The sequence below is a fragment of the Coregonus clupeaformis genome, chromosome 18 (genome assembly GCF_020615455.1).
Source record: "Coregonus clupeaformis isolate EN_2021a chromosome 18, ASM2061545v1, whole genome shotgun sequence".
NCBI classification, from domain to species: Eukaryota; Metazoa; Chordata; class Actinopteri; order Salmoniformes; family Salmonidae; genus Coregonus; species Coregonus clupeaformis.
The window spans coordinates 50,156,240-50,180,890 of record NC_059209.1 but is presented as its reverse complement, the minus strand read 5'-3'; the positions used below and the strand labels follow the sequence as shown (position 1 = coordinate 50,180,890).

The 24,651-nt window shown below is 45.2% G+C and overlaps 1 protein-coding gene across 2 annotated transcripts in view; it reads right to left on the bottom strand.

The window, feature by feature from the left end:
• Window positions 1-564: 564 nt before the first annotated feature.
• LOC121530938 (membrane-associated phosphatidylinositol transfer protein 2-like) overlaps window positions 565-24,651 on the bottom strand; it is a 104,085-nt gene continuing 79,998 nt past the window's right edge. Inside the window, exons 10-25 of one of the 2 annotated variants that reach the window (XM_041836332.2) lie at window positions 23,440-23,684; window positions 23,115-23,298; window positions 22,176-22,295; window positions 21,713-21,927; window positions 12,923-13,098; window positions 9,397-9,567; window positions 8,217-8,369; window positions 6,841-7,005; window positions 4,023-4,171; window positions 3,797-3,913; window positions 3,573-3,689; window positions 2,773-2,921; window positions 2,388-2,537; window positions 2,071-2,251; window positions 1,696-1,824; window positions 565-1,593 (exon numbers count right to left, since the gene is read on the bottom strand). In XM_041836332.2, the coding sequence (XP_041692266.2) occupies window positions 1,240-1,593; window positions 1,696-1,824; window positions 2,071-2,251; window positions 2,388-2,537; window positions 2,773-2,921; window positions 3,573-3,689; window positions 3,797-3,913; window positions 4,023-4,171; window positions 6,841-7,005; window positions 8,217-8,369; window positions 9,397-9,567; window positions 12,923-13,098; window positions 21,713-21,927; window positions 22,176-22,295; window positions 23,115-23,298; window positions 23,440-23,684 (2,775 nt within the window). In that variant the 3' untranslated portion in view covers window positions 565-1,239. The remainder of the gene's footprint in view (window positions 1,594-1,695; window positions 1,825-2,070; window positions 2,252-2,387; window positions 2,538-2,772; window positions 2,922-3,572; window positions 3,690-3,796; window positions 3,914-4,022; window positions 4,172-6,840; window positions 7,006-8,216; window positions 8,370-9,396; window positions 9,568-12,922; window positions 13,099-21,712; window positions 21,928-22,175; window positions 22,296-23,114; window positions 23,299-23,439; window positions 23,685-24,651) is intronic. The other variant, XM_041836331.2, reaches the window with a different exon arrangement.

Below are 24,651 nucleotides of genomic sequence, written 5' to 3'. Positions count from 1 at the left end.
GTCCAGGACACACACTCTGTATATCCATATATGGTATTAAAGACATATATGATAAATAAAAACTTTAAAAATATGCAACTCAGAAACAGTCCAAGTCTCTTTCTTTAGGAGTCTCTTCCTATTGTTGGCCAGAGTTTTGTTTGTGTGCTGTGCATGCATGTTCCTTGCTTAAATAAGATGCTTCTTAAAAAGGCCTTTCTCCATTGTATCATTGTCTGAAAAAAAAAAGAGGCATATTGATGGTGTTGCTTTATAAAGACTGGTTCGTAGCACCAAAGGTTTTCAATGCTGTATAGATGTGGTAAAGAGATCAATGGAATTTGACCAAAACATCAGAAACACCATGCACACAAGATTCAGAATCTCCTCATTGTCGCCCATCAAAATTAGCCTACATTTATGCTATTGTTTATATGTGTATTTCACACAATGTTGGGGTAGAATTAAGCAATAAGGCCCGAGGGTGTGTGGTATTTGTCCAATATACCACGGCTAAGGGCTGTTCTTATTCCCGACGCAACGCGGAGTGCCTGGACACAGCCCTTAGCCGTGGTATATTGGCCATATATCACAAACCCCCGAGGTGCCTTATTGCTATTATAAACTGGTTACCAACGTAATTAGAGCAGTTCAAATAAATTGTTGTCTTACCTGTGGTATACTGTCTGATATACCATGGCTCTTAGCCAATCAGCATTCAGGTCTCAAACCACCCAGTTTATAATTCGGAGTATAATGCTTTTATGGATGTCATGTTTATGTTATTGTCACCAAGCATTACACTTAAAAACGGCTTCAATTACCGCCAACGATTTCTATGACTTGCTTTACTACCAGCTTATACGAACAGAAGTTAGCATTTAGCAGACATTTATATATTATGAAGCGAAAACTGCCAAATATATCCAAATCTGATTTTAGTAACCACATTGTGGGCCTGTTAGAACACATAAATCCTGATGGATTTGACGAATATCCAATTTGTTAGATCAGCTTTTTTGAATAGGCGCCAATGACAGCGTCCTTGCGCTTTCCCCCACGTTACATTGACCTCTTTACTGCATGTATTCTCTCATTCTTCTTCCTGTCTCTATTTAGAGCTTTGAAAGCCTACGATCAGCATCTCACTCTCACATCTTTAAATTATTCTCTTGTCATCTCAATCTTCATTTCTTGAATTTCTCTTTCTGCAGTTTTTCCCTTTCCTCATCACCTTTGTCCTTTCTCAATTTCATCCTCCTACTTTGGGTTGAAAACCCCAGGCTCCAGCTTGGTGCTGCCACTGCGGCCCCAGCAGCCTGCTGCAATGCTCATGCTGCGCTGGGCTGGTCCCGGGCCGTGCTGGCTGTGGCTGTCTGACTGGCTCTTTGTGCGCTCTGGTCTACTGTGGCCGCTGCCAGTGGGCAAGCTGGAGGCCGGCTGGGCGGAGATGGTGCGCAGCAGGTGGTTCCGCTTCCGCAGGAAGTCGCTGTTTGCACCCACACCAAAGCTGCCTTTCCGTAGGACCATGCGGGCACTGCTGGTCTTTGCTGGCCGGGAGCGCTGGTTGTACTCCAGCTGAGAGAGGTGGGTCGCATAGCCCTCTGTAATGAACTGTTGGGACAGGCAGGGGAAAGAGACAGTCATATAATGTAATGAAGTGCTGAATATGGTAAACCAGGACTAAACTAAAAAGTCAGTGCTTGTGTATCGTACCTGGCACTGAGCTTGCATCTTCTTGGAGGGTCGGCCAATGATGTAGATCTGGGAGGGAGAGAGGCCGATGGAGGTGTAGACCGCGATGTCTTTGGTAGAACCGTAACAAGCAAAGATCTTCATGTGAGCCTGTGGAACCAGCAATGAAAGTGTCATCTACAAATTCTGACCAAGAAAACGTATTTACTTGAAAATCTCTCAATCTTTTTGTCTGCCCCATCTCTTCCTTCATCCCTTCATTGTCCACCTATCATGTATTTTGCACCATTCCCCTCAGCCCTCACCTACTTCTGAACCTACCCCCAGCCCCTGTTACCCACCCCAGTACCCTCAACAAACCCACCACCCAACCCCCACTCCCACTCCCATCCTGACCTCCATGAGTGACTTGAGGAAGTTGGCCTTGTGTCTGAGTGGGTCGTGGACCAGGCCATCACAGAAGGAGACAATGCCATGGGGGAAGTTATGCTGAGACAGCCAGGCCACCACTCTCTGCTTCTGCATGTCTGGACGCCCCGTCACATAGACGATCAGATAGCCCAGGTCCTGCCAGTGCCTGGAAAGAAATCAAACAGTATAAGAAAGAGTGGAGAGAGTGCAACACAATGGGTTATAGAGACAGAAACAGACATAAATCATTTTGGCAGATGCTTATGACTGTTCAATCCCAAGTGATGCCAGGTGCATGTTACCTGACCACATCGACTGCTCCGGCTCGCACTTTGGGATCGCTCCCCATGATGGACACGCTGGCAGCGAATGAGCCATCTATACTGAACACAACAAACTCTGTCCCATGGGGAAGCACTGTCAGGTAGCTGTCTGCAAACGTGTGGTCCCCCCTGGCAGTGATAGAAGGACACAAAAAAATTGGAAGATGGAGGAGAAGAGACAGAGACATATGGAAAGAAAAAGAGGCAGAGGAACAGAATAAAAAAAGAAGACAAAAGAGATGTAAGTGTTTTTTGACAGAGTCACCTAAAACCCTCCAAAAACAAAGGTCAGCATTTCTGAAGCCTCAGGACCGGATTGGCTGAAAGAGGCCATAGAAGAGTGTGCCATAGATGCCAGTCTCACCTGACCACCAGTTTGACCGGATAGATGCCAACCCCCAGCCGTTTGCTCTCTGGGATGATGAAGGACACGCGGCCACTGCTGTTGGTCAGCTCCGTGTCAAAGTACACCCAGTCTCCAGACGGGGGCTGGGTCATGATGTGGATGTCCACCTGTAAACATAATATATACTATATATACCATTTAGTAGACGCTTTTATCCAAAGCGACTTACAGTCAAGCGTTTTACGTATGGGTGGTCCTGGGAATCAAACCCATTACCCTGGCGTTACAAGCGCCATGCTCTACCAACTGAGCTACAAAGGACCAGCATAGAGATAGATATACGACCACTTTGAACACAAACACATTGGATATGCACACATACACGTAAAGTATGTTGAACTGAAAACAAATACAGATAAGACTCATGGATGGAGGGATAAGTACATAGGGATAAGGTGGATGGAGGGATAAGTACATAGGGATAAGTACATAGGGATAAGGTGGATGGAGGGATAAGTACATAGGGATAAGGTGGATGGAGGGATATCTACATAAGGATAAGGTGGATGGAGGTATAAGTACATAGGGATAAGGTGGATGGAGGGATATCTACATAAGGATAAGGTGGATGGAGGTATAAGTACATAGGGATAAGTACATAGGGATAAGGTGGATGGATGGAGGGATAACTATATTTGTATGTAGGCCTTTGTGTGTTACAGACCCACTGTTTGCATTGTTCTAATGGGAAATGATCATACTGATTGCTGAGAGAGAGAGAGAGAGAAGAGAGAGAGAAAAAGAGAGAGAGAGCCCACCTTCTCCCCCGTCAGTGTGACCATGTCCAGAGGTCCGTACATGAAGCGGCCAGTCACGATCTGCAGCCCACCTTCTGTGAACACTGCATCATTTACACGATGATTGGCTGTCACATTCTGTCAAAGAAATACACACACATGAATAGATTGAGACACAATTACAGTGTTAGCTAGAGTGAATCTCTTCAAGTGGTCAACACTGTTGTAGCTGCAGCAGACTGTACCCTGATCTTGACGTGGGTTCTCTTCCTGAGCCACTTCTCCCGGGGTTTAGATGGAGTGAACTCTGACACCTCCTTACCATCCAGCTCCAGTATGCTGGAGTTGTCATGCCGCATAATCTAAAAGAAACATATAGATGACAACACACATACTCACCATAGCTACATTAGTGTACATTTTAAAGTGGGCCAGAAGCACAGGCCATGGAAGTTTGTGGGGTGAGCTCACCTGTCGCAGCAGGAAGGACACTACATCAGTGGACTCCCAGTAGGATGCATGAAAGAGGTGCGGTAGTGCCACTGTGGGGAAGGCTGTCAGGGCATCAGGGCAGTACAAGGCAAAGTCCACCCGCTTGGTGCCCCACCAACGGGCTGCGACTGCATGGTGAGAGGGGGTACATGGGTAGGGGTGGGGTGGCATAGTTGCAATGTGAGTAAGGCAGAGGGGCAAAACATCCCAATACACACCACTGGAAAAGTTCAACCATAAACCGTTTGGCTGTATTGAAGGCTGTACTCAATCATAAACCACTATCAAAGCCCAGATAGTCCACAGCAGTTCCTCAGCTATAGGGGAAGTAAGGCAGGAGTTGAAGATTGTTACTCTTGAAATAAATATAGATAAGGAAGATAATCATTATTATGCAATAATTACATTGTTAAAGTTGGTTCAAGACACGAGTCAACGTAAATAGCAACAAACCAGCAGTTATTTGTATTAGTATATGAACTATGAAGAAAAGGGACGATGGGATTATAAAGTCAATGATTTTGCCAAATAAAACTTCACTAAGTGGATTCACACTGGGACTGTCACTGATGAAGTAATGTTTGCCTTCAGAACAGGCTAGGGCACAAATTTCTGAATAACCGTTTTGTTATTGTTTCACTCTATTGAATCTGTTACAATGTCCATAGGGCTCCACCACGTGGCAGTGGTAAAATTGTGTGATGGTTTTGTAAAGAATCTTCAGTATTAATACATTTAGTTGGTGGTGGACTGCTCACAAACTTGCCTTTGTTGAATGGTGTCAACTGTGAGGCAGAGACTGGGAAGTTGGGCAAGTAGCATTCTTGGATGATGGGTATGTTACACTTTTAAAGTCACAATATCATCTCAGTATGTAGAGGGTCTCTCTTACTGGTCTGGTTTGTGAAGTTAATGGGACTGTGCTGTATTCGAAAAACATAGTCCACCAGGGAACATGGTCATCATAGAAACAGAAAGGGAGAAACCGAGACAAGCTGAGAGAAATCTCTGGTAGACAAGAACAATGTTAAAAAGAGATTGATTGTGCAATATATTAGGATTTCACAGAATAAAGTCAGTAGTAGGCTGAGCCTGGATTTGGTACATAGTTGATAGGGTCCAGTGTTTTATAAGAATACCCTGATCCATTTCTGCCTTGGAGTCCAGTGAGACCAGGTCATATATGGCATAATCCAGGCCAGCTGACAAGTGTCTCTAACTGACCAGAGCCACAGGGGCTCACACCTCTGTTGGCGTCTGCGTCTGGGTCTGCCTCTAGGTCTGGTTGTGGCCCGTTTCCTGGATCTGTATCAGTAGTTCCTGGGACTGGGTCACTCCTTTGTTTTCTAGGGGACTTGAGGGGGCTTCTCAGGGAGAATTTGGTTTGTGATGTCAAGGCAATTTGGGACAAAAGGCTGAGTTTTTTGGTTTGGTTAATTTGGCATGCTTGTGTTATGGGAAACAAAACAAAAATAAATAAACCACGTGAAAATGAATGATGGATAATGACAAAGGGAATCGTTTTCATACAGTCGAGTACAATATCTTATAGTGCAGTTAATTCCAGTTAGCAAACACGTGTGAAGTACTTCTGCTACAAGCTGCATTCACAACCTGAAACTGGCTTCAAAACAAAGTAATCAATTAAGTGTCCGACTGGTCCTCAGATGAACTGAAAAAGGAAGATTAGAATTATCTTTGACAAAACCCATTTTCGTACTCTTTTTTTCACTACAAAACTTTCCATTTTGTTGCATTTCTGAACAGCGACAAAAGCATTCCATGGCACTTGCTTTTGACAAGCAACAAGCAATTCTTCCAACGACCATGAACTGGAAATGACCTCATCAATGCACTATTACAACTTCCCAACTGAGTAGAACGTTAGTAAATGTTTTGAAAGCCATGTGATGCGTATGTATGTGTTATTGGTCCTTATATAGGACATATCCACTTCAGATAGAGATTACAAGGGAAAGCAAGACTTTGGGAGACATTCTTCTTTACATCAAACACAACAGAAGCTTGGGCATCTAGGTAGACAGTGCGACAGGGAGCGAACGATGCAGGAATGACTCAGCGAAACGGGGTCTCTTTACATGCATTGCAAACACATTAAACAAATGCAGAACTCCTCCTTTGCATTTACATTCAAACAATGGCTCAGAGTAGGACAAACACGCAGTGGCAGGACGTGAGCTTTTGATTCTTCAGTAGAAGTGTATTAATCTTCTGGCACATTGTATTTGAACAATGGATAAGGTCCACTGTATGTCTGTGGTGATGTTACGCTCCCTCTATGATGAAGGGGCTTAGAGCAGTGTAATCCATCACAGGTGTCGTAATGTGTTGGAGCTGAGTTAGCAGGTAACTAAGTAGTTATTCTGTGAATGCAGGCACAACTGGGTCACTACAGAGCCGCTCGGGATCCGGCGCACTGAGTGATGTGTGCAGAGTGTGAGTAAGGAGGGTGAGAATCAGAGAGAGAAAGGATTGGGATGAGAATTAAGTGGAGTAGGACGAGGAAGAGAGAGCAAGAAAGAAAGGAGAGAGGGGGTGAAAGAAAAGAGAAAGAGGAACGAGAGAGAAATAGAGAGAGAGAAAGAGAGAGAGAAATAGAGAGAAAGACTAGAGAAGAGATTGACTGAAAGAGGAGTTGAGATGGAGCAGTGTGTCTGTGTGTGTGTGTGTGTGTGTGTGAGAGAGAAAAACGAGAAGAGATTGACTTAAAGAGGAGTTGAGATGGAGCAGTGTGAGTGAGAGAGAGAGAGATACTTGTGGTAACGAGAACACTTACTGTTGGCTATGTTGGTGGCAGTGTAACTGTCTGCCATTCCTGAGACCTGGCTGGCAATGCTGCCCTCACTGCCCCTCCGCAGGCCCCGGCAGTGGGGGCCCGTAACAGGGGAGGAGGGGTACGAACTGTCCATGAAGACACCACCATGAGACTGAACAAAATCCGCTATTGAGCCGAAACAAGGATATCCCATTAGACATAGACAAGAGGAGAGGAGAGGTGGATGAACAGGGAGGAAACAGGATGAGAAGGAGGGGGTTTGCAACCAAGATATGTGATGGGCCATGGTTTCAGTGGGTGTGAAACCAGCAGGAGCCAACATCAGATTTCTGGGGCAATCAGTGAGTGGTCAAATAGTAGTCTGATGAATAAAACAGCATGTGAAAAGTGACATGTGTGGCAACTTTTACTCTATTGGCTGTCACATTACTATGTCTCAAAATGTTTAATGTCTGTCAAAGGATTAGCTGGATTATTATTAGCATGTATCACTAAGGTGATAACAGTCCATTTAGTATGTGTAATCAACATGTTGTTGTAACAGAAAGGTCAGGAGAAACTATATTGACCACAAGGATACACAAGGATACACAATTACAATGCAAGCGGCAGGGTTCCATGGTTCAAGCAGACATCTGAGCAACACAATCCGTATAGCTTCCAAGCCTCCAATTTGGCAAAATCCCCCACTAGGAGAAGATAGTTCTCTAGTCACAGTGTTATGGTTTATAAGGAGACATTTTCCTATCACCTTTACACACTCCCCAACTCTTGTATTTGTCGTTAAGGAGATGCTGCAGCAGCAAAGAAACCACATCACAACAATGAATGCAGGTAGTGGTACTGTATTTTCATACCATTACAAAGGACATTAATAATTGATGGTAACAGCAAGCACAACACAGCAGAACAAGGACAGACTCTTCCAGGTCAAGGTTTCCTCCAAGTACCTATCTGAATAATTCACTGTGAAAGCCATTGCTGTCTCTCTAAATCACTAAAATGCCAACAACAATGACTATTACATTTTGATTAGCAAAATGACCTCATTTTCGTAGAGATAGTGTAAACAGACAGGCTCTGAGAGCCATGCTAATGAGCTATAATAAAGGTAATGGACTGAATACTGCAGAAACAGGGCTCATGCAGGACATGTTTGACCTGGAACAGCCAGTAATGTGACCCCAACTCATGACTGGGGTAACATTCTCACAGCATTTTCATGCACCAGTATTGGTAAGGGTGTGAAAACATACACACACAGACACAGTCAGTGTGGAAAGGGAGGGTGCAACTGCAACTAACACAAAAATACACGTGTATGACACAGAGTGAGAGACTTCCCCCCCGAGAGGTGAAGAGGAGACGCTACACACACTCCAGAACAGCAGGTGTGGCCTTGAGGGAGCCCTCCTGCCAGTTTAGCACGGGCACAGGGATGCAGGTCTCGCTGATGGGCTCCTGACAGCGGAAAGAGAGGGGGGGCCCACTATCGAGCAGGAGCTGAGGGTTGCTCTGGACTGTCTCCACTAGAGGGGGAGGTGGGGGGGTCAGAGGAGAGGGGGCAGGGGGGCAGGGGAAGGAGGCCGAGAGAGGAGGGGGAAAAGGAGACAATGAAGACACAGAAAAGACAGCAAAGGCGAGTCAAGCCCAGGAAATACTGCAGTAGCTGTAACTAAGGCAACAACAAGTTCTAGAGTTGAGCTAAAGTGAGCAGTAGAAGGGTAATGCTGGTACTAGATTCTAATTCAGACTCGGCTGGCTCTAACTCACATTTAAATGTACCTCGGCACATACTGATTAACGAACCAAAATGTATCTTTTAAACTTTCTCAATGCTGCACAGTAAACCTGAGGATATGGGCTGACAGCTCATTAGATCAAAACTATCATCATATTACTTAACAATCTATTATATCATATCTAAGATAAAAAGATTCACAGCTAGTAGCCATTCACAACTAGCACTTCCCTTGTTGCTCTTGCTGATTAAAGGATATCCATGAATGGAAAAGAGTATCAGCAAAGGACTGATTGAGTCTCTAGCATTACTTCTTGAATAGCAACTTAGATATCCAGAATAATAGTGTATCATTGAGCCCTACTTAAACAGAAAGGGTGCAGTGTAGCCTGTAAGGTTCCTCTACTGTAAGGGCTAGCCAGCCATAACAGAAACTAGCAGCACCATGAAAACATATAGATGAGAACATTGCTTCACAAAGACTTGAACAACAAACAATAGAACATTTTTCTCAACTTGAAGGCCTTTTCGGCCTCTAACAGCAATCCACAGACCACTGGCAAAAGGTCTGAGACATTCCTTGTGGGAAAGAAAACGAACTACATAATCCATCACTTGTCAGTTTCTACACACCCTGTTACATCACACAGAGTCCCCAATGGTTAATCAAAACACGGGTTATATAACCTATGAATGTAACAAAATATGTAAATTTTTCTTTGCATATGAATGCACAACAGTTATATGCTCATACAGGTACAAGAGTGTGTGTGTGTGTATGTACAAGTTTCCAGCACTCAATCCAGTGTGCTCACCCAGTAGAGCTGAGTTGCCGTCCCCCAGGGGGAAGCGTGTGTAGCGGGGAACATTGAAAGGGGGCAGGAGGTGGAACTTCTTCTCCAGGAGGGGCTCCAGGCGCGAGGCCGAGGGGTCAGCTGGGTGGAACAGGTTGTAGACCTGCTGGCAGGTAGGGTGCAGCTGGGCCACTAGGGGGAGACAGAGAGTTAACTACTTCACTTGCTTTGGCAATGTTAATGTACTTTTCCCATGCCAATAAAGCCCTTAAATTGAATTGAGTTAACAGGCGTAAAGGGGTTGTCATTAGTTACCACAGCCACAAAGTCAGAAGGCCTGCTTACTCAACCAATCAGATGAGGAAGTGTGATGACACATATGCCGACCGGCTTGCAGGGACAGACAAGAGACATGCATTTGTTTTATCTAGTGATCCATCAATGATTTGGTAATTGATTAGCTATAATAAAACCAACCGTTCTAAATGCAAAGTGGTAATCGGATGTCTTATTCAAACTCAGCTTGCAAGCTTATCTTGATGTTTGCCCTTACTCATAGTTACTTTGTCTTAAACCCAAATATACTGAACCCAAATATAAACGTGTTGGTCCCATGTTTCATGAGATGAAATAAAAGATCCCAGAAATGTTCCATATGCACAAAAAGCTTATTTCTCGCTACTTTTGTGTACACATTTTTGTACATCCCTGTTAGTGAGCATTTCTCCTTTGCCAAGATAATCCATCCACCTGACAGGTGTGGCATATCATGAAGCTGATTAAACAGCATGATCATTTCACAGGTTATTGCTGGGGACAATAAAGGGCAGTTTTGTCACACAACACAATGCCACAGATGTCTCAAGTTTTGAGGGAGCGTGCAATTGGCATGCTGATTAAAGGAATGTCCACAAGAGCTGCTGCTAGAGAATGTAATGTTCATTTCTCTACCATAAGCCACCTCCAACGTCGTGTTAGAGAATTTGGTAGTACGTCCAACCGGCCTCACAACCACAGACCACTTGTAACCATGCCAGCCCAGGACCTCCACATCTGGCTTCTTCACCTGTGGGATCATCGGAGACCAGCCACCCGGACAGCTGATGAAACTGTGGGTTTGCACAACCCAATAATTTCTGCACAAACTGTCAGCAACCGTCTCAGGGAACTCATCTGTGTGCTCAATGCCCTCACCAGGGTCTTGACCTGACTGCAGCTCGGCGTCGTAACCGACTTCAGTGGGCAAATATTCACCTTCGATGGCCACTGGCACGTTGGAGAAGTGTCCTCTTCAGGGATGAATCCCGGTTTCAACTGTACCGGGCAGAAGGCGTTGTGTGGGCGAGCGGTTTGCTGATGTCAACGTTGTGAGCAGAGTGCCCCATGGTGGTGGTGGGGTTATGGTATGGGCAGGCATAAGCTACGAACACAATTGCATTTTATCGATGGCAATTTGAATGCACAGAGATACCGTGACAAGATCCTGAGGCCCATTGTCGTGCCATTCATCCGGCGCCATCACCTCATGTTTCAACATGAGGCGGCAGGTAGCTTAGTGGTTAAGAGCGTTGTGCCAGTAACCGAAAGGTCGCTGGTTCTAATCCCCGAGCCAACTAGGTGAAAAATCTGTCGATGTGCCCTTGAGCAAGGCACTTAACCCTAATTGCTCCTGTAAGTCGCTCTGGATAAGAGCGTCTGCTAAATAACTAAAATGTAAAATGTAAAATGATAATGCACAGCCCCATGTCGCAAGGATCTGTACACAATTCCTGGGAGCTGGAAATGTCCCAGTTCTTCCATGGCCTGCATACTCACCAGATATGTCACCCATTGAGCAACTTTGGGATGCTCTGGATCGAAGTGTACGGCAGCATGTTCCAGTTCCCGCCAATATCCAGCAACTTCGCACAGCCATTGAAGAGTGGGACAACATTCCACAGGCCACAATCAACAGACTAATCAACTCTATGCGAAGGCGATGTGTCATGCTGCATGAGGCAAATGGTGGTCACACCAGATACTGACTGGTTTTCTAATCCACCCCCTACTTCTTTTTTAAGGTATCTGTGACCAACAGATGCCTATCTGTATTCCCAGTCATGTGAAATCCATAGATTAGGGCCTAATTCATTTATTTCAATTGACTGATTTCCTTATATGAAATATAACGCAGTAAAATCTTCAAAATATATTATATTTTTGTTCAGTGTAGGTTTACTCAAATATCTGCATCGTTTTTTAAATGGCATGTAAACAAAGAAATGTACATCTTGATTTTAGATTTTTATTTTCAAAATCCACAAGTAAAACATGTTTGAAATTGGCCATTCTTTTGGCTGATTTAAGATGAAAACTTCAACCCTGTTACTTTATTTGACACCTAGGCACTTACTATAGTAATTTATTTATTTAACTTAACATAGCCTTGCAGTCCAGTTTCCATCTCTGTACAAAGGCATGGTCTTCAAGCTATGGAAGGTGACAAAACATTTAATAATAGCAATTGATTGAACTTACATGGCACTTTTCTAGACACCCAAAGCTCTTTACAGTATATTTTTTCCCTGCCAAAGGCTGTGCATCTGTTGAAGGTCAAAAATATGTTATATTACTATTAGATTGAAAGGCTTGTAGGGAAACTAACAACGTTGCTCTATCAAATAGAATAACATTTACATTTTACATTTTAGTCATTTAGCAGACGCTCTTATCCAGAGCGACTTACAGTTAGTGAATACATATTTTTATTTTATTTTATTTTTTTATACTGGTCCCCCGTGGGAAACGAACCCACAACCCTGGCGTTGCAAACGCCATGCTCTATCAACTGAGCTACATCCCTGCCGGCCATTCCCTCCCCTACCCTGGACGACGCTGGGCCAATTGTGCGCCGCCCATGAGTCTCCCGGTCGCGGCCGGCTGCGACAGAGCCTGGATTCGAACCAGGATCTCTAGTGGCACAGTTAGCACTGCGATGCAGTGCCTTAGACCCCTGCGCCACTCAGAATAACTCTGTGCTTGGAATGGAATCCTTTATGCTAGCTAGCTAGCTCATTTTAGACTAGAGTAGCCAAAGTTTGTTACTAGTTATCTAAAAAAGAAAAGACAACTTACACTTTTGCCAAAAAAGTTTGTCCTTTTTCAATGTTATGAATTTTAATGACGTTGCCAATTCTTGTTCCCAAATGTATTTAGTCCGCAAACTTGAACTCGAGATATGCCATTTCGGAAATTAGGCGTTTCCCACGAACCGGAAACGTGTCATCACACTCTCTCATCTGATTGGTCGGGTAGACGGGCCTTTTAAACCGGCATACGCGTCATCACATTCCCTCATCTGATTGGTAGAGTAGGCGGGCCTTCTGACTTTGTGGCTGTGGTAACTAGTGACGACCGTATAAAGGAGAAGAAGGGGGTTTCAAGGAGATAAGACCCCACAGTACCTCCTACGTTTTCACCACCCAATTCATAGCACAACACTTTTAAATGTTAAATAACACATTTTTAAGGTGCTTTATTCATTTTACCTCTGTTTAGGTGGGCTTACCATCCAGCACAGGAATGACAGTCTTCCTCAGGGCGAGGACAAGGCCCAGAGGAGAGCCGAAGAGGAAGAAGTCTGCCACCTCAAAGTCAAACTTCCCCAGAGAGCCTGCATCCTGGAAGGTGCTGCTGCTGGACCTGCGTGAGTATGGGTCGGTCCGCAGAACACTGGAGTGAAGGCTGAGTGGACAACAAACAGTCAGAGTCACAAGGAGGGAAGCACACCCACATCCACATGTACTGTATACACACAAACACAGCACACAGTAAGAGAAACCGAGACCCATGTAGGTAAACGATTATAGCAACCCATGACTAGGGCTGTGGAGGTCACAAAATTTCATCAGCCGGTGATTGTCAAGCAAATAACTGTCGGTCTCACATTTAGCATCTCCTGGCTTCCACACATAGCCTACAAGCCACTGACGCAGACCTTTGGAACATCTACATTTAAAAAAAGTAATACATTCATGTAATATAGCCTACAATAAATGCATTATTTATTTTAGACAGGTCTAAAGAAGCATGATATGAAGAAAATGTAGTCTATTTCAGAAGAACAGAATAGCATACTCTTGAGTTGTCCTTATTTTAGGTCCTGATCTGGCTATGCCAAATGGCTGTGGGCTACACTAGTTCATTTAGCAAAAAATATTTTCTTAGAATTCCATGGCATTATTTTATAGCATGAAGAATACAATTGAACAAAGCTGAATATTTTCTCCAAACAATTTGAGGGAGTGCCGCACATGCAGCTATTCTGTGTTGAGCGGTCAACAAAGAAATAGGTATTCCTATATGCTTAATTTAGAGTTATTAATGTAACTTTAGTTGTTCTACAAACGTTGGGCTATATGTTTTGATTTTTAATACATTCTCAGGCTGCATGATGCGACTCTAATGATGATTTGAAAAAAGTTGCTTGAAAGGCATGAGCTCTGCTTTGTTTTTTGTACAGGCTGTACACACTACACCAGTCACTCATTCACAATTTGACAAGCACTTGATAATGCCTTGAATTTCACGGCGGCATCCCCTTTATGTGGCTGTAATGCACCCTAAAAAAATCCATGCCTTTTGCAGCCATTGGCCGTTGTGCCCTTCTCTCTGAGTGCTGTGCGCTCCATCACATGATCAGGTCTTTCTCACAGGCTACAAGTGAAGACAGACACATCGGGGACGCAACTGCGCGCGTCCTTATCCAATTCCGAGGTGCATATTGAAGATATTGGAAGAACTGTCCACATTTACTTTTCGTCAGCCAACAAGATGAGTAGGCCTAACGAACAGCAAACGCACTAGCCTATGTCAATCTACTATCCCCCATAGTACAAAAGTCGACCTCTTCTAATCTGTGCGAGAAATAAATATTCCAAACATAGTCTGGGACAGTTGTGGGATGCGATAGATCCCAAATTAATACAACCACTAGCATCCAATTTTTTTTTTTATGCAATGTGCTTACGCAACAGATCAGAACGTTTAGCTTAAAATGATAAATTATAGGGCTATTTTCTTCACATTATAAGCACAGCAATGCGCACATGGTAGTAGGCTATAAGTGACCGCAAATGCAATTCTGCATGTAATGCTTTTATTATAAAGGTGCATTTTTATGGTGCAAATTATCTTCCCCAAAATTGAAACTCACGCGCTGCTTATGCCAGTAATGCTCTACACCCCTTGTAAAGCGGATTAATGTGCTTAATTTTAAGAAGTTATTTGGCCACTTTAGTTGTGATACAAACCTTATTAAAACATATAGGCCTATGGGCTAGGCTACATGAGGTGTGCGACTATGATTCGAAAAAGTCACAGAAAAGGCATTGTTTCTTATGCTGTGCATCATTCACAAGTGATAATATATCATTCACAAGTGATAGGCTAATATTGTCACCCATCAGACTATTCTTGATGTAATCTTGTCTTTACATATACTAAATAATATACAGTGGGGGAAAAAAGTATTTAGTCAGCCACCAATTGTGCAAGTTCTCCCACTTAAAAAGATGAGAGAGGCCTGTAATTTTCATCATAGGTTGAGAAGAAAAAAATCCAGAAAATCACATTGTAGGATTTTTTATGAATTTATTTGCAAATTATGGTAGAAAATAAGTATTTGGTCACCTACAAACAAGCAAGATTTCTGGCTCTCACAGACCTGTAACTTCTTCTTTAAGAGGCTCCTCTGTCCTCCACTCGTTACCTGTATTAATGGCACCTGTTTGAACTTGTTATCAGTATAAAAGACACCTGTCCACAACCTCAAACAGTCACACTCCAAACTCCACTATGGCCAAGACCAAAGAGCTGTCAAAGGACACCAGAAACAAAATTGTAGACCTGCACCAGGCTGGGAAGACTGAATCTGCAATAGGTAAGCAGCTTGATTTGAAGAAATCAACTGTGGGAGCAATTATTAGGAAATGGAAGACATACAAGACCACTGATAATCTCCCTCGATCTGGGGCTCCACGCAAGATCTCACCCCGTGGGGTCAAAATGATCACAAGAACGGTGAGCAAAAATCCCAGAACCACACGGGGGGACCTAGTGAATGACCTGCAGAGAGCTGGGACCAAAGTAACAAAGCCTACCATCAGTAACACACTACGCCGCCAGGGACTCAAATCCTGCAGTGCCAGACGTGTCCCCCTGCTTAAGCCAGTACATGTCCAGGCCCGTCTGAAGTTTGCTAGAGTGCATTTGGATGATCCAGAAGAGGATTGGGAGAATGTCATATGGTCAGATGAAACCAAAATAGAACTTTTTGGTAAAAACTCAACTCGTCGTGTTTGGAGGACAAAGAATGCTGAGTTGCATCCAAAGAACACCATACCTACTGTGAAGCATGGGGGTGGAAACATCTTGCTTTGGGGCTGTTTTTCTGCAAAGGGACCAGGACGACTGATCCGTGTAAAGGAAAGAATGAATGGGGCCATGTATCGTGCGATTTTGAGTGAAAACCTCCTTCCATCAGCAAGGGCATTAAAGATGAAACGTGGCTGGGTCTTTCAGCATGACAATGATCCCAAACACACCGCCCGGGCAACGAAGGAGTGGCTTCGTAAGAAGCATTTCAAGGTCCTGGAGTGGCCTAGCCAGTCTCTAGATCTCAACCCCATAGAAAATCTTTGGAGGGAGTTGAAAGTCCGTGTTGCCCAGCGACAGCCCCAAAACATCACTGCTCTAGAGGAGATATGCATGGAGGAATGGGCCAAAATACCAGCAACAGTGTGTGAAAACCTTGTGAAGACTTACAGAAAACGTTTGACCTGTGTCATTGCCAACAAAGGGTATATAACAAAGTATTGAGAAACTTTTGTTATTGACCAAATACTTATTTTCCACCATAATTTGCAAATAAATTCATTAAAAATCCTACAATGTGATTTTCTGGATTTTTTTTTCTCATTTTGTCTCTCATAGTTGACGTGTACCTATGATGAAAATTACAGGCCACTCTCATCTTTTTAAGTGGGAGAACTTGCACAATTGGTGGCTGACTAAATACTTTTTTCCCCCACTGTATATGTGTGAAATTTGTTTTGATTTAGAATGGACCATTATCATGCACCTGTATCGAAACAGGGGCAGCGGGAAAAAATACATGTCATCTATGCACTTAAATAGCGAATGGAGGACGCTTTTCCCCGTGGTTTATTTTCATGCCAGCCAGGTAGGCTATACATCTGTTGTACAGTGGCTTGCGAAAGTATTCACCCCCCTTGGCATTTTCCCATTTAGTTGCCTTACAACCTGGAATTAAAATGGATTTTTGGGGGGTTTGTATCATTTGATTTACACAACATGCCTACCACTTTGAAGATGCAAAATAATTTTTGGGGTGAAACAAACAAGAAATAAGACAAAAAAACTGAAAACTTGAGCGTGCATAACTATTCACCCCCCCAAAGTCAATACTTTGTAGAGACACCTTTTGCAGCAATTACAGCTGCAAGTCTCTTGGGGTATGTCTCTATAAGCTTGGCACATTTAGCCATTGGGATTTTTGCCCATTCTTCAAGGCAAAACTGCTCCAGCTCCTTCAAGTTGGATGGGTTCCGCTGGTGTACAGCAATCTTTAAGTCATACCACAGATTCTCAATTGGATTGAGGTCTGGGCTTTGACTAGGCCATTCCAAGACATTTAAATGTTTCCCCTTAAACCACTCGAATGTTGTGTTAGCAGTATGCTTAGGGTCATTGTCCTGCTGGAAGGTGAACCTCTGTCCCAGTCTCAATTCTCTGGAAGATTTAAACAGGTTTCCCTCAAGAACGTCCCTGTATTTAGCGCCATCCATCATTGTTCAATTCTGACCAGTTTCCCAGTCCCTGCTGACAAAAAACATCACCACAGCATGATGCTGCCACCACCATGCTTCACTGTGGGGATGGTGTTCTCGGAGTGATGAGAGGTGTTGGGTTTGCGCCAGACATAGCGTTTTCCTTGATGGCCAAAAAGCTCAATTTTAGTCTCATACTTTCTTCCATATGTTTGGGGAGTCTCCCACATGCCTTTTGGCGAACACCAAACGTGTTTGCTTATTTTTTTCTTTAAGCAATGGCTTTTTTCTGGCCACAGCTCTGTGGAGTGTACGGCTTAAAGTAGTCCTATGGTGTCACGCCCTGACTCAGGGGACTCTTGTATGTTGAGTCAGGGTGTGGATTTTCTATGTTGTGTATAGCTATGTGTATGATCTAGTATGTATAGATCTATGTTGGCCGGTGTGGTTCCCAATCAGAGGCAGCTGTCGCTCGTTGTCTCTGATTGGGGATCATACTTAGGCAGCCTATAGGCACTGTTTAGTTGTGGGATCTTGTTCCGTGTTTAGGCTTGTTTTGTGTTAGCCTTTGGACTTCACGTGTCGTTGGTTTGTTGTTTTGTCGTGTGTTTAGCATTTAAAAAACATGTATGCATATCACGCTGCGCCTTGGTCTGATCCGTCCTTCAACGAACGTGACAGAAGATCCCACCAAACACGGACCAAGCAGCGTGCCCAGGAGGACCGAACACCCTGGACACAGGTGGGGAAGATTTGGTCATGGGAGGAGATATTTGCGGGGAAAGGACCATGGGCGAAGGTAGATGCCCAGGCAGGAGAGGAGCTACGTCAACACAGAGGACGCCGGTCGAGGAGGAAGCCCGAGAAGCAGCCCCAAGAAAAATGTTTGGGGGGGCACACGGGGTGGTTGGTGGAGCCTAGTTTCAGAGCAGAGCCAACTCCCTGTACTCACGCCAGGAAGCGTGTGACTGGGCAGGCTCCGTGTTATGCGGAGCTACGTACTGTGTCGCCAGTGCGCCGGCACAGTCCTGTACGTCCTGTGCTAGCACCACGCACGTGCCGTGCGAAGATGGGCATCCAGCCAGGACGGGGTGTGCCGGCTCAACGCTTCTGGTCTCCAGTACGCCTCCTCGGTCCCGCATATCCTGCGCCGGTTCTACACACTGTATCGCCAGTGCGCGTGCACAGCCCAGTGCGTCCTGTGCTAATGCCTCACACATAATGTGCGGAAGTAGGCATCCAGCCAGGATGGGTTGTGCCAGCTCTCCGCTCCAGACCTCCAGTCCGCCTCCACAGTCCGGTACGGCCCGTGCCTGCTCCCCGCACCAAACCTGTGGTGCGTGTCGCCAGTCCGGTACGGCCCGTGTTTGCTCCCTGCACCAAGCCAGTGGTGTGTGTCGTCAGCCCGGTACGGCCCGTTCCTGCTCCTCGCACCAAGCCAGTGGTGCGTGTTCCCAGTCCGGCCCGGCCCGTTCCTGCTCCTCGCACCAAGCCAGTGGTGCGTGTCGCCAGTCCGGCCCGTTCCTGCTCCTCGCACCAAGCCAGTGGTGCGTGTTCCCAGTCCGGCCCGGCCTGTTCCCGCTCCTCGCACCAAGCCAGTGGTGCGTGTCGCCAGTCCGGCCCGGCCCGTTCCTGCTCCTCGCACCAAGCCAGTGGTGCGTGTTCCCAGTCCGGCCCGGGCATGTTCCTGCTACTCGCACCAAGCCAGTGGTGCGTGTGTCCAGTCCGGCCCGTGCCCGTTCCGCCAGAGCAGTCCGCTCCACCGGGGTCAAGTCCAGCTCCTGTCAGCTGCTCCACTCCGGAGCCAGAGCAGTCCGCTCCACCGGTGCCTAGTCCAGCTCCGGTCAGCTGCTCCACTCCGGAGCCAGAGCAGTCCGTTCCACCGGTGCCTAGTCCAGCTCCGGTCAGCAGCTCCAGTCCAGACCCAGACGTCAGCCCCTCTCCAGGTTCAGGGTCTCCCACACCGGGGTCCATACAGGGCTTGGAGTATCGTAAGAGGAAGGAGAGGGGAAGCAGCGCGCCGAGGTCCAGACCAGACCAGGGGCGCAACAGGGAGGCGGAGAGTATGTGGTCGTCACGCCCGCAGCCGGATCCGCCCACCCGGCCCCTACCCTGTTAAGTAAAGTTTGTGCGGTCGGAGTCCGCACCTTTGGGGGTACTGTCACACCCTGACTCAGGGGACTCTTGTATGTTGAGTCAGGGTGTGGATTTTCTATGTTGTGTATAGCTATGTGTATGATCTAGTATGTATAGATCTATGTTGGCCGGTGTGGTTCCCAATCAGAGGCAACTGTCGCTCGTTGTCTCTGATTGGGGATCATACTTAGGCAGCCTATTGGCACTGTTTAGTTGTGGGATCTTGTTCCGTGTTTAGGCTTGTTTTGTGTTAGCCTTTGGACTTCACGTGTTGGTTTGTTGTTTTGTTGTGTGTTTAGCATTTAATAAACATGTATGCATATCACGCTGCGCCTTGGTCTGATCCGTCCTTCAACGAACGTGACATATGGACAGATACTCCAATCTCCGCTGTGGAGCTTTGCAGCTCCTTCAGAGATATCTTTGGTCTCTTAGTTGCCTCTCTGATTAATGCCCTCCTTGCCTGGTTTGTGAGTTTTGGTGGGCGGCCCTCTCTTGGCAGGTTTGTTGTGGTGCCATATTCTTTCAATTTTTTAATAATGGATTTAATGGTGCTCCGTGGGAAGTTCAAAGTTTCTGATATTTTTTTAGAACCCAACCCTGATCTGTACTTCTCCACAACTTTGTCCCTGACCTGTTTGGAGAGCTCCTTGGTCTTCATGGTGCCGCTTGCTTGGTTGTGCCCCTTGCTTAGTGGTGTTGCAGACTCTGGGGCTTTTCAGAACAGGTGTATATATACTGAGATCATGTGACAGATCATGTGACACTTAGATTGTACACAGGTGGACTTGATTTAACTAATTATGTGACTTCTGAAGGTAATTGGTTGCACCAGATCTTAAAACAAGTAATTTTTTAAATTTCACTTCACCAATTTGGACTATTTTGTGTATGTTCATTACATGAAATCCAAATAAAAATCCATTTAAATTACAGGTTGTATTGCAACAAAATAGGAAAAACGCCAAGGGGGATGAATACTTTTGCAAGGCACTGTAAATATAAGCAATGTGCTTAATATTAGAAAAATTGAGAAATAAATATAGTAGGCCTAGCCTATAGAAAGCTGATGGGATCGAACAGAGTGATGGCTGATTATTTGCGGCCATCACTCTGTTTTCTCCCTCAATTGCATAGCCTATAGAAATGTTGCGCAACATGAGCACATGGGCTCTCATGAAGTGTTTGATTCGATTTTCGAATACATTTGCATTGAATCGGCTTCCTATTTCGCAACAAAGCCTCCTTCACTCATGCTGCCAAACATGCCCTCTTAAAACTGACTATCCTACCGATCCTTGACTTCGGCGATGTCATTTACAAAATAGCCTCCAACCCTCTACTCAGCAAATTGGATGTAGTCTATCACAGTGCCATCTGTTTTGTCACCAAAGCCCCATATACTACCCACCATTGTGACCTGTACGCTCTTGTTGGCTGGCCCTCACTACATATTCCTTGCCAAACCCACTGGCTCCAGGTCATCTATAAATCACTGCTAGGCAAATCCCCGTCTTATCTTAGCTCACTGGTCATCCCCAAAGCCAACACCTCCTTTGGCCGCCATTCCTTCCAGTTCTCTGCTGCTAATGACTGGAACGAACTGCAAAAATCTCTGAAGCTGGAGACTCTTATCTCCCTCACTAACTTTAAGCGTCAGTTGTCAGAGCAGCTTACCGATCACTGCACCTGTACACAGCCATTCTGAAATTAGCCCACCCAACTACCTCATCCCCATATTGTTATTTATTTTTGCTAATTTGCACCCCAGTATCTCTATTTGCACATCATCTGTTGCACATCTATTATTCCAGTGTTAATACAAAATTTTAACTATTTTGCACTATGGCCTATTTATTGCCTTACCTCCATAACTTACTACATTCGCACACACTGTATATATATTTTCTGTTGTATTTTTGACTTTATGTTTTGTTTACACCATATGTAACTCTGTGTTGTTGTTTTTATCGCACTGCTTTGCTTTATCTTGGCCAGGTCGCAGTTGTAAATGAGAACTTGTTCTCAACTGGCTTACCTGGTTAAATAAAGGTGAAATAAATAAATAAAATGTCAGAGTGATTAGAGGGACAATAGAGTGCTGAGTACCAGGCAGTTAGCAAGTTTGGTAGGCAACTAATGACCATCAGCTGCATCAGAGCTTGGAGAAGCCTAATTACCGTGACTAAACGGTCATGTGGAATTTGACTGCCTTCATGTCTTGTGACCGCCCGTGTGGCGGCCATACCCATTACTCTACAATATCACATGCATAGCCATATACCCTTCTCAGTACAGTGAAAGTAACAATATTAACCATCAGCTACATCAATGATGTAATGTAACTGTAGTAATGTAACCCCCCGTCACACCTGGTCAGGAAGGCCTGATGGTGTTTGATGGTGTCCAACTCATATGTGGAGGAGTCGCTCGTCTTGCGGGGCAGCTCTCTCTTGGGGTCGTCTGGTCCTCCTGAGCGGGGGATGTCAATGTTGCTGCGGCTCAGGTGGCGGCTGCCCTCCAGGGTGGGAGAGGCAGAGCCGTGCCCACTGTTGATGATGATACCTGGGGAGAGGAGGTCCTGGTCCTGCAGGGAGGTATGGGAGGAAGGACAGAGATTGCAGAATGTATAGTGAAATGACCGATAAGTAAACGGCACCAGAACTAGGATGGGCGCTGGATAAGTGTCCTTTCTTAGAGGAGAAATGTGGTGGTGAAATAGTGGAGGGCTGTATTTAGGGTGAATAAGAGCTTCTGGGTGAGTGTCTGGGATTTGGGGGAGGGGCAAAACTTAGGAACAGGGAGAGTAGCTAAGCTTTAAGGTTTGGGTCTTACCTGTATGCTGATTACACTACCCCTGCGGCTGCTGTTCTGGCTCTCACCAATAGTCAGGTTGCTGCTACACAAGGCGTCAAACCCCAGGATCCCTCCCACGCAGTCCCCAATCAGGCACACCTACATAGAGGTCACAGGTCAATTTACTAAAACAGATCAGATCATTAGATATCTATCAAACAGGATGCAGATAATATTGTCCAACCCTTTTTAAACTAATCAGATGTCATAACCATGTAATCAAACAAACCCGCTCACGCAAACACACACGTTTGTTTTACTATCCTTGTGGGGACCAAACAATGGATTCCCATTCAATGTCATATTTTCCCTAACCGTAAACCTAACCCTTAACCCCAATTGTAACCCTAAACCTAACCCCTATGCCTAAAATAGCCGTTTTCCTTGTGGGGACCGACGAAATGTCATAATTGTCCGAATTGTCCTTGTGGACTTCTGGTCCCCACAAGGATAGTAAACCCCCCCCCCCCCAAAAAAAAGAAAACACATACACCTACACACAAACCAAAAGCTAGATGAAAATACACCCTTTATGGAATGAGCAATCTATTAAATTATGTGAGTTTCTGATAATTTGTTATAAAAAGGATAGAATTTATACTAAATTGAACCTGTGTCAAATATATCGAATGCTAGCGTCATTTTGGTTATCTAAAGGAACATTGAGGAACAGAAAACACCCACATAATTCAGAAACAGAAACCACTCACATAATTCATTGGTACTAAAAGGCTTCAAAACTGATGTTCTTCACAATAAATCAAGTGTATCTCCTCCTTGACTTGGGAACATGCTCTTGAATCTTAGTGTTTGGACTGAAGATATTATGTTCGGCCATTTGAGAGCTCCAAATAAAGAGCAGCCCATGCCCACACCTGGAACAATGGAGAGGCTGACAGGCCAGTGGCAGCACCTCACCTTGAAGGTTGTCCCATCAATGGACCTGATGAAGTCATTGTACACCTGGTTGGCTTTCATGATTACGGTGGCCACAGCCTCCTGGTACTGGGGGGCGGAGGTGGCCAGGAGAGGCAGGACAGCCAGGGGGATGTGGTCCTGACTGCTAGACAGACAGCTCTCATCATAGCTGTACGGGCTCAGACTGAAGCCAGGGACGGACACACACAGGGTAAAGGTTCGTAATAGTAGTAGTATTGGTAGTGTGTGTACTGTCATTATGTACACATTACAATATTTATGGTTGTGTAGTGTGTGTGTGTGTGTGTGTCTGTGTGTCCCTCACTTGGACACCAGGGAGATGGCCTCAGCACAGATGGCAGGGCAGGGCACCAGGCGGATGGCGATTCGTCCCAGTGCGGTGGGATAGTGCACGCGCATCACTGTGTCAAAGGTAGTGCTGATGGTGTTGATGTCGCCCTGCTTACTGGTCTGGTCCCCTCCTCCCGTGTCCAGGATGTTGCCTCCATGGAGCACCAGGATCAGCATGTGGATCTTAGAAGGCTGCAGACACTGCTGGGAGGAGAGGTCCTATTATGGGGAGAGGAAAGGAGGGGGAATTGATGGGGTGAATGGGAGGTAAAGAGGAAAGGCAGGATGAGGGGCATTAGAGAGATCTGTTAAACTCAAGGGAAATGAAGCCATTCACCCATAGAACCATGCTTCTGGCTTGGCTGCTAATGATTCATGACCACTGACAACTGCAGCGTTGCAGTTCTTGACACACTCAAACCGGTGCGCCTGGCACCTACCACCATACCCCGTTCAAAGGCACTTAAATCTTTTGTCTTGTCCATTCACCCTCTGAATGGCACACATACACAATCCATGTCTCAATTGTCTCAAGGCTTAAAAATCCTTCTTTAACCCATCTCCTCCCCTTCATCTACACTGATTTAAGCGGATTTAACAAGTGACATCAATAAGGGATCATAGCTTTCACCTGGATTAACATGGTGAAAGGAAAGAGCAGGTGTTCCTAATGTTTTGTACACTCAGTGTATAGTGATACATCTCATTGTGTGTTCAGTGTGCACTTCCACTTCCTTCAGACATGAATCACAGGAAGTCTATATGTGATGTCACCCTTCTGGTAACGCAATATTGATAGTAAAGCAATAGTAATGTAGCAGCACAACAGCATGCCCGTCCAGCTTTCATCTTCACACTCAGACAGCATTAGAGCATCGTTAAGAGACACTGGACCAACCTACACCCCAGCTGGTCACACAGCAAACACTTCCAACTTTAGCCAACCACAACAACAAGCCAAGAACAACAACATAAACCAAGGGCAAAGACACATTTGTATACATCCATGGAGAGCTCTTTGGTCTTGGCCATGGTGGAGAGTTTGGAATCTGATTGATTGATTGCTTCTGTGGACAGGTGTCTTTTATACAGGTAACAAGCTGAGATTAGGAGCACTCCCTTTAAGAGTGTGCTCCTAATCTCAGCTCGTTACCTGTATAAAAGGCACCTGGGAGCCAGAAATCTT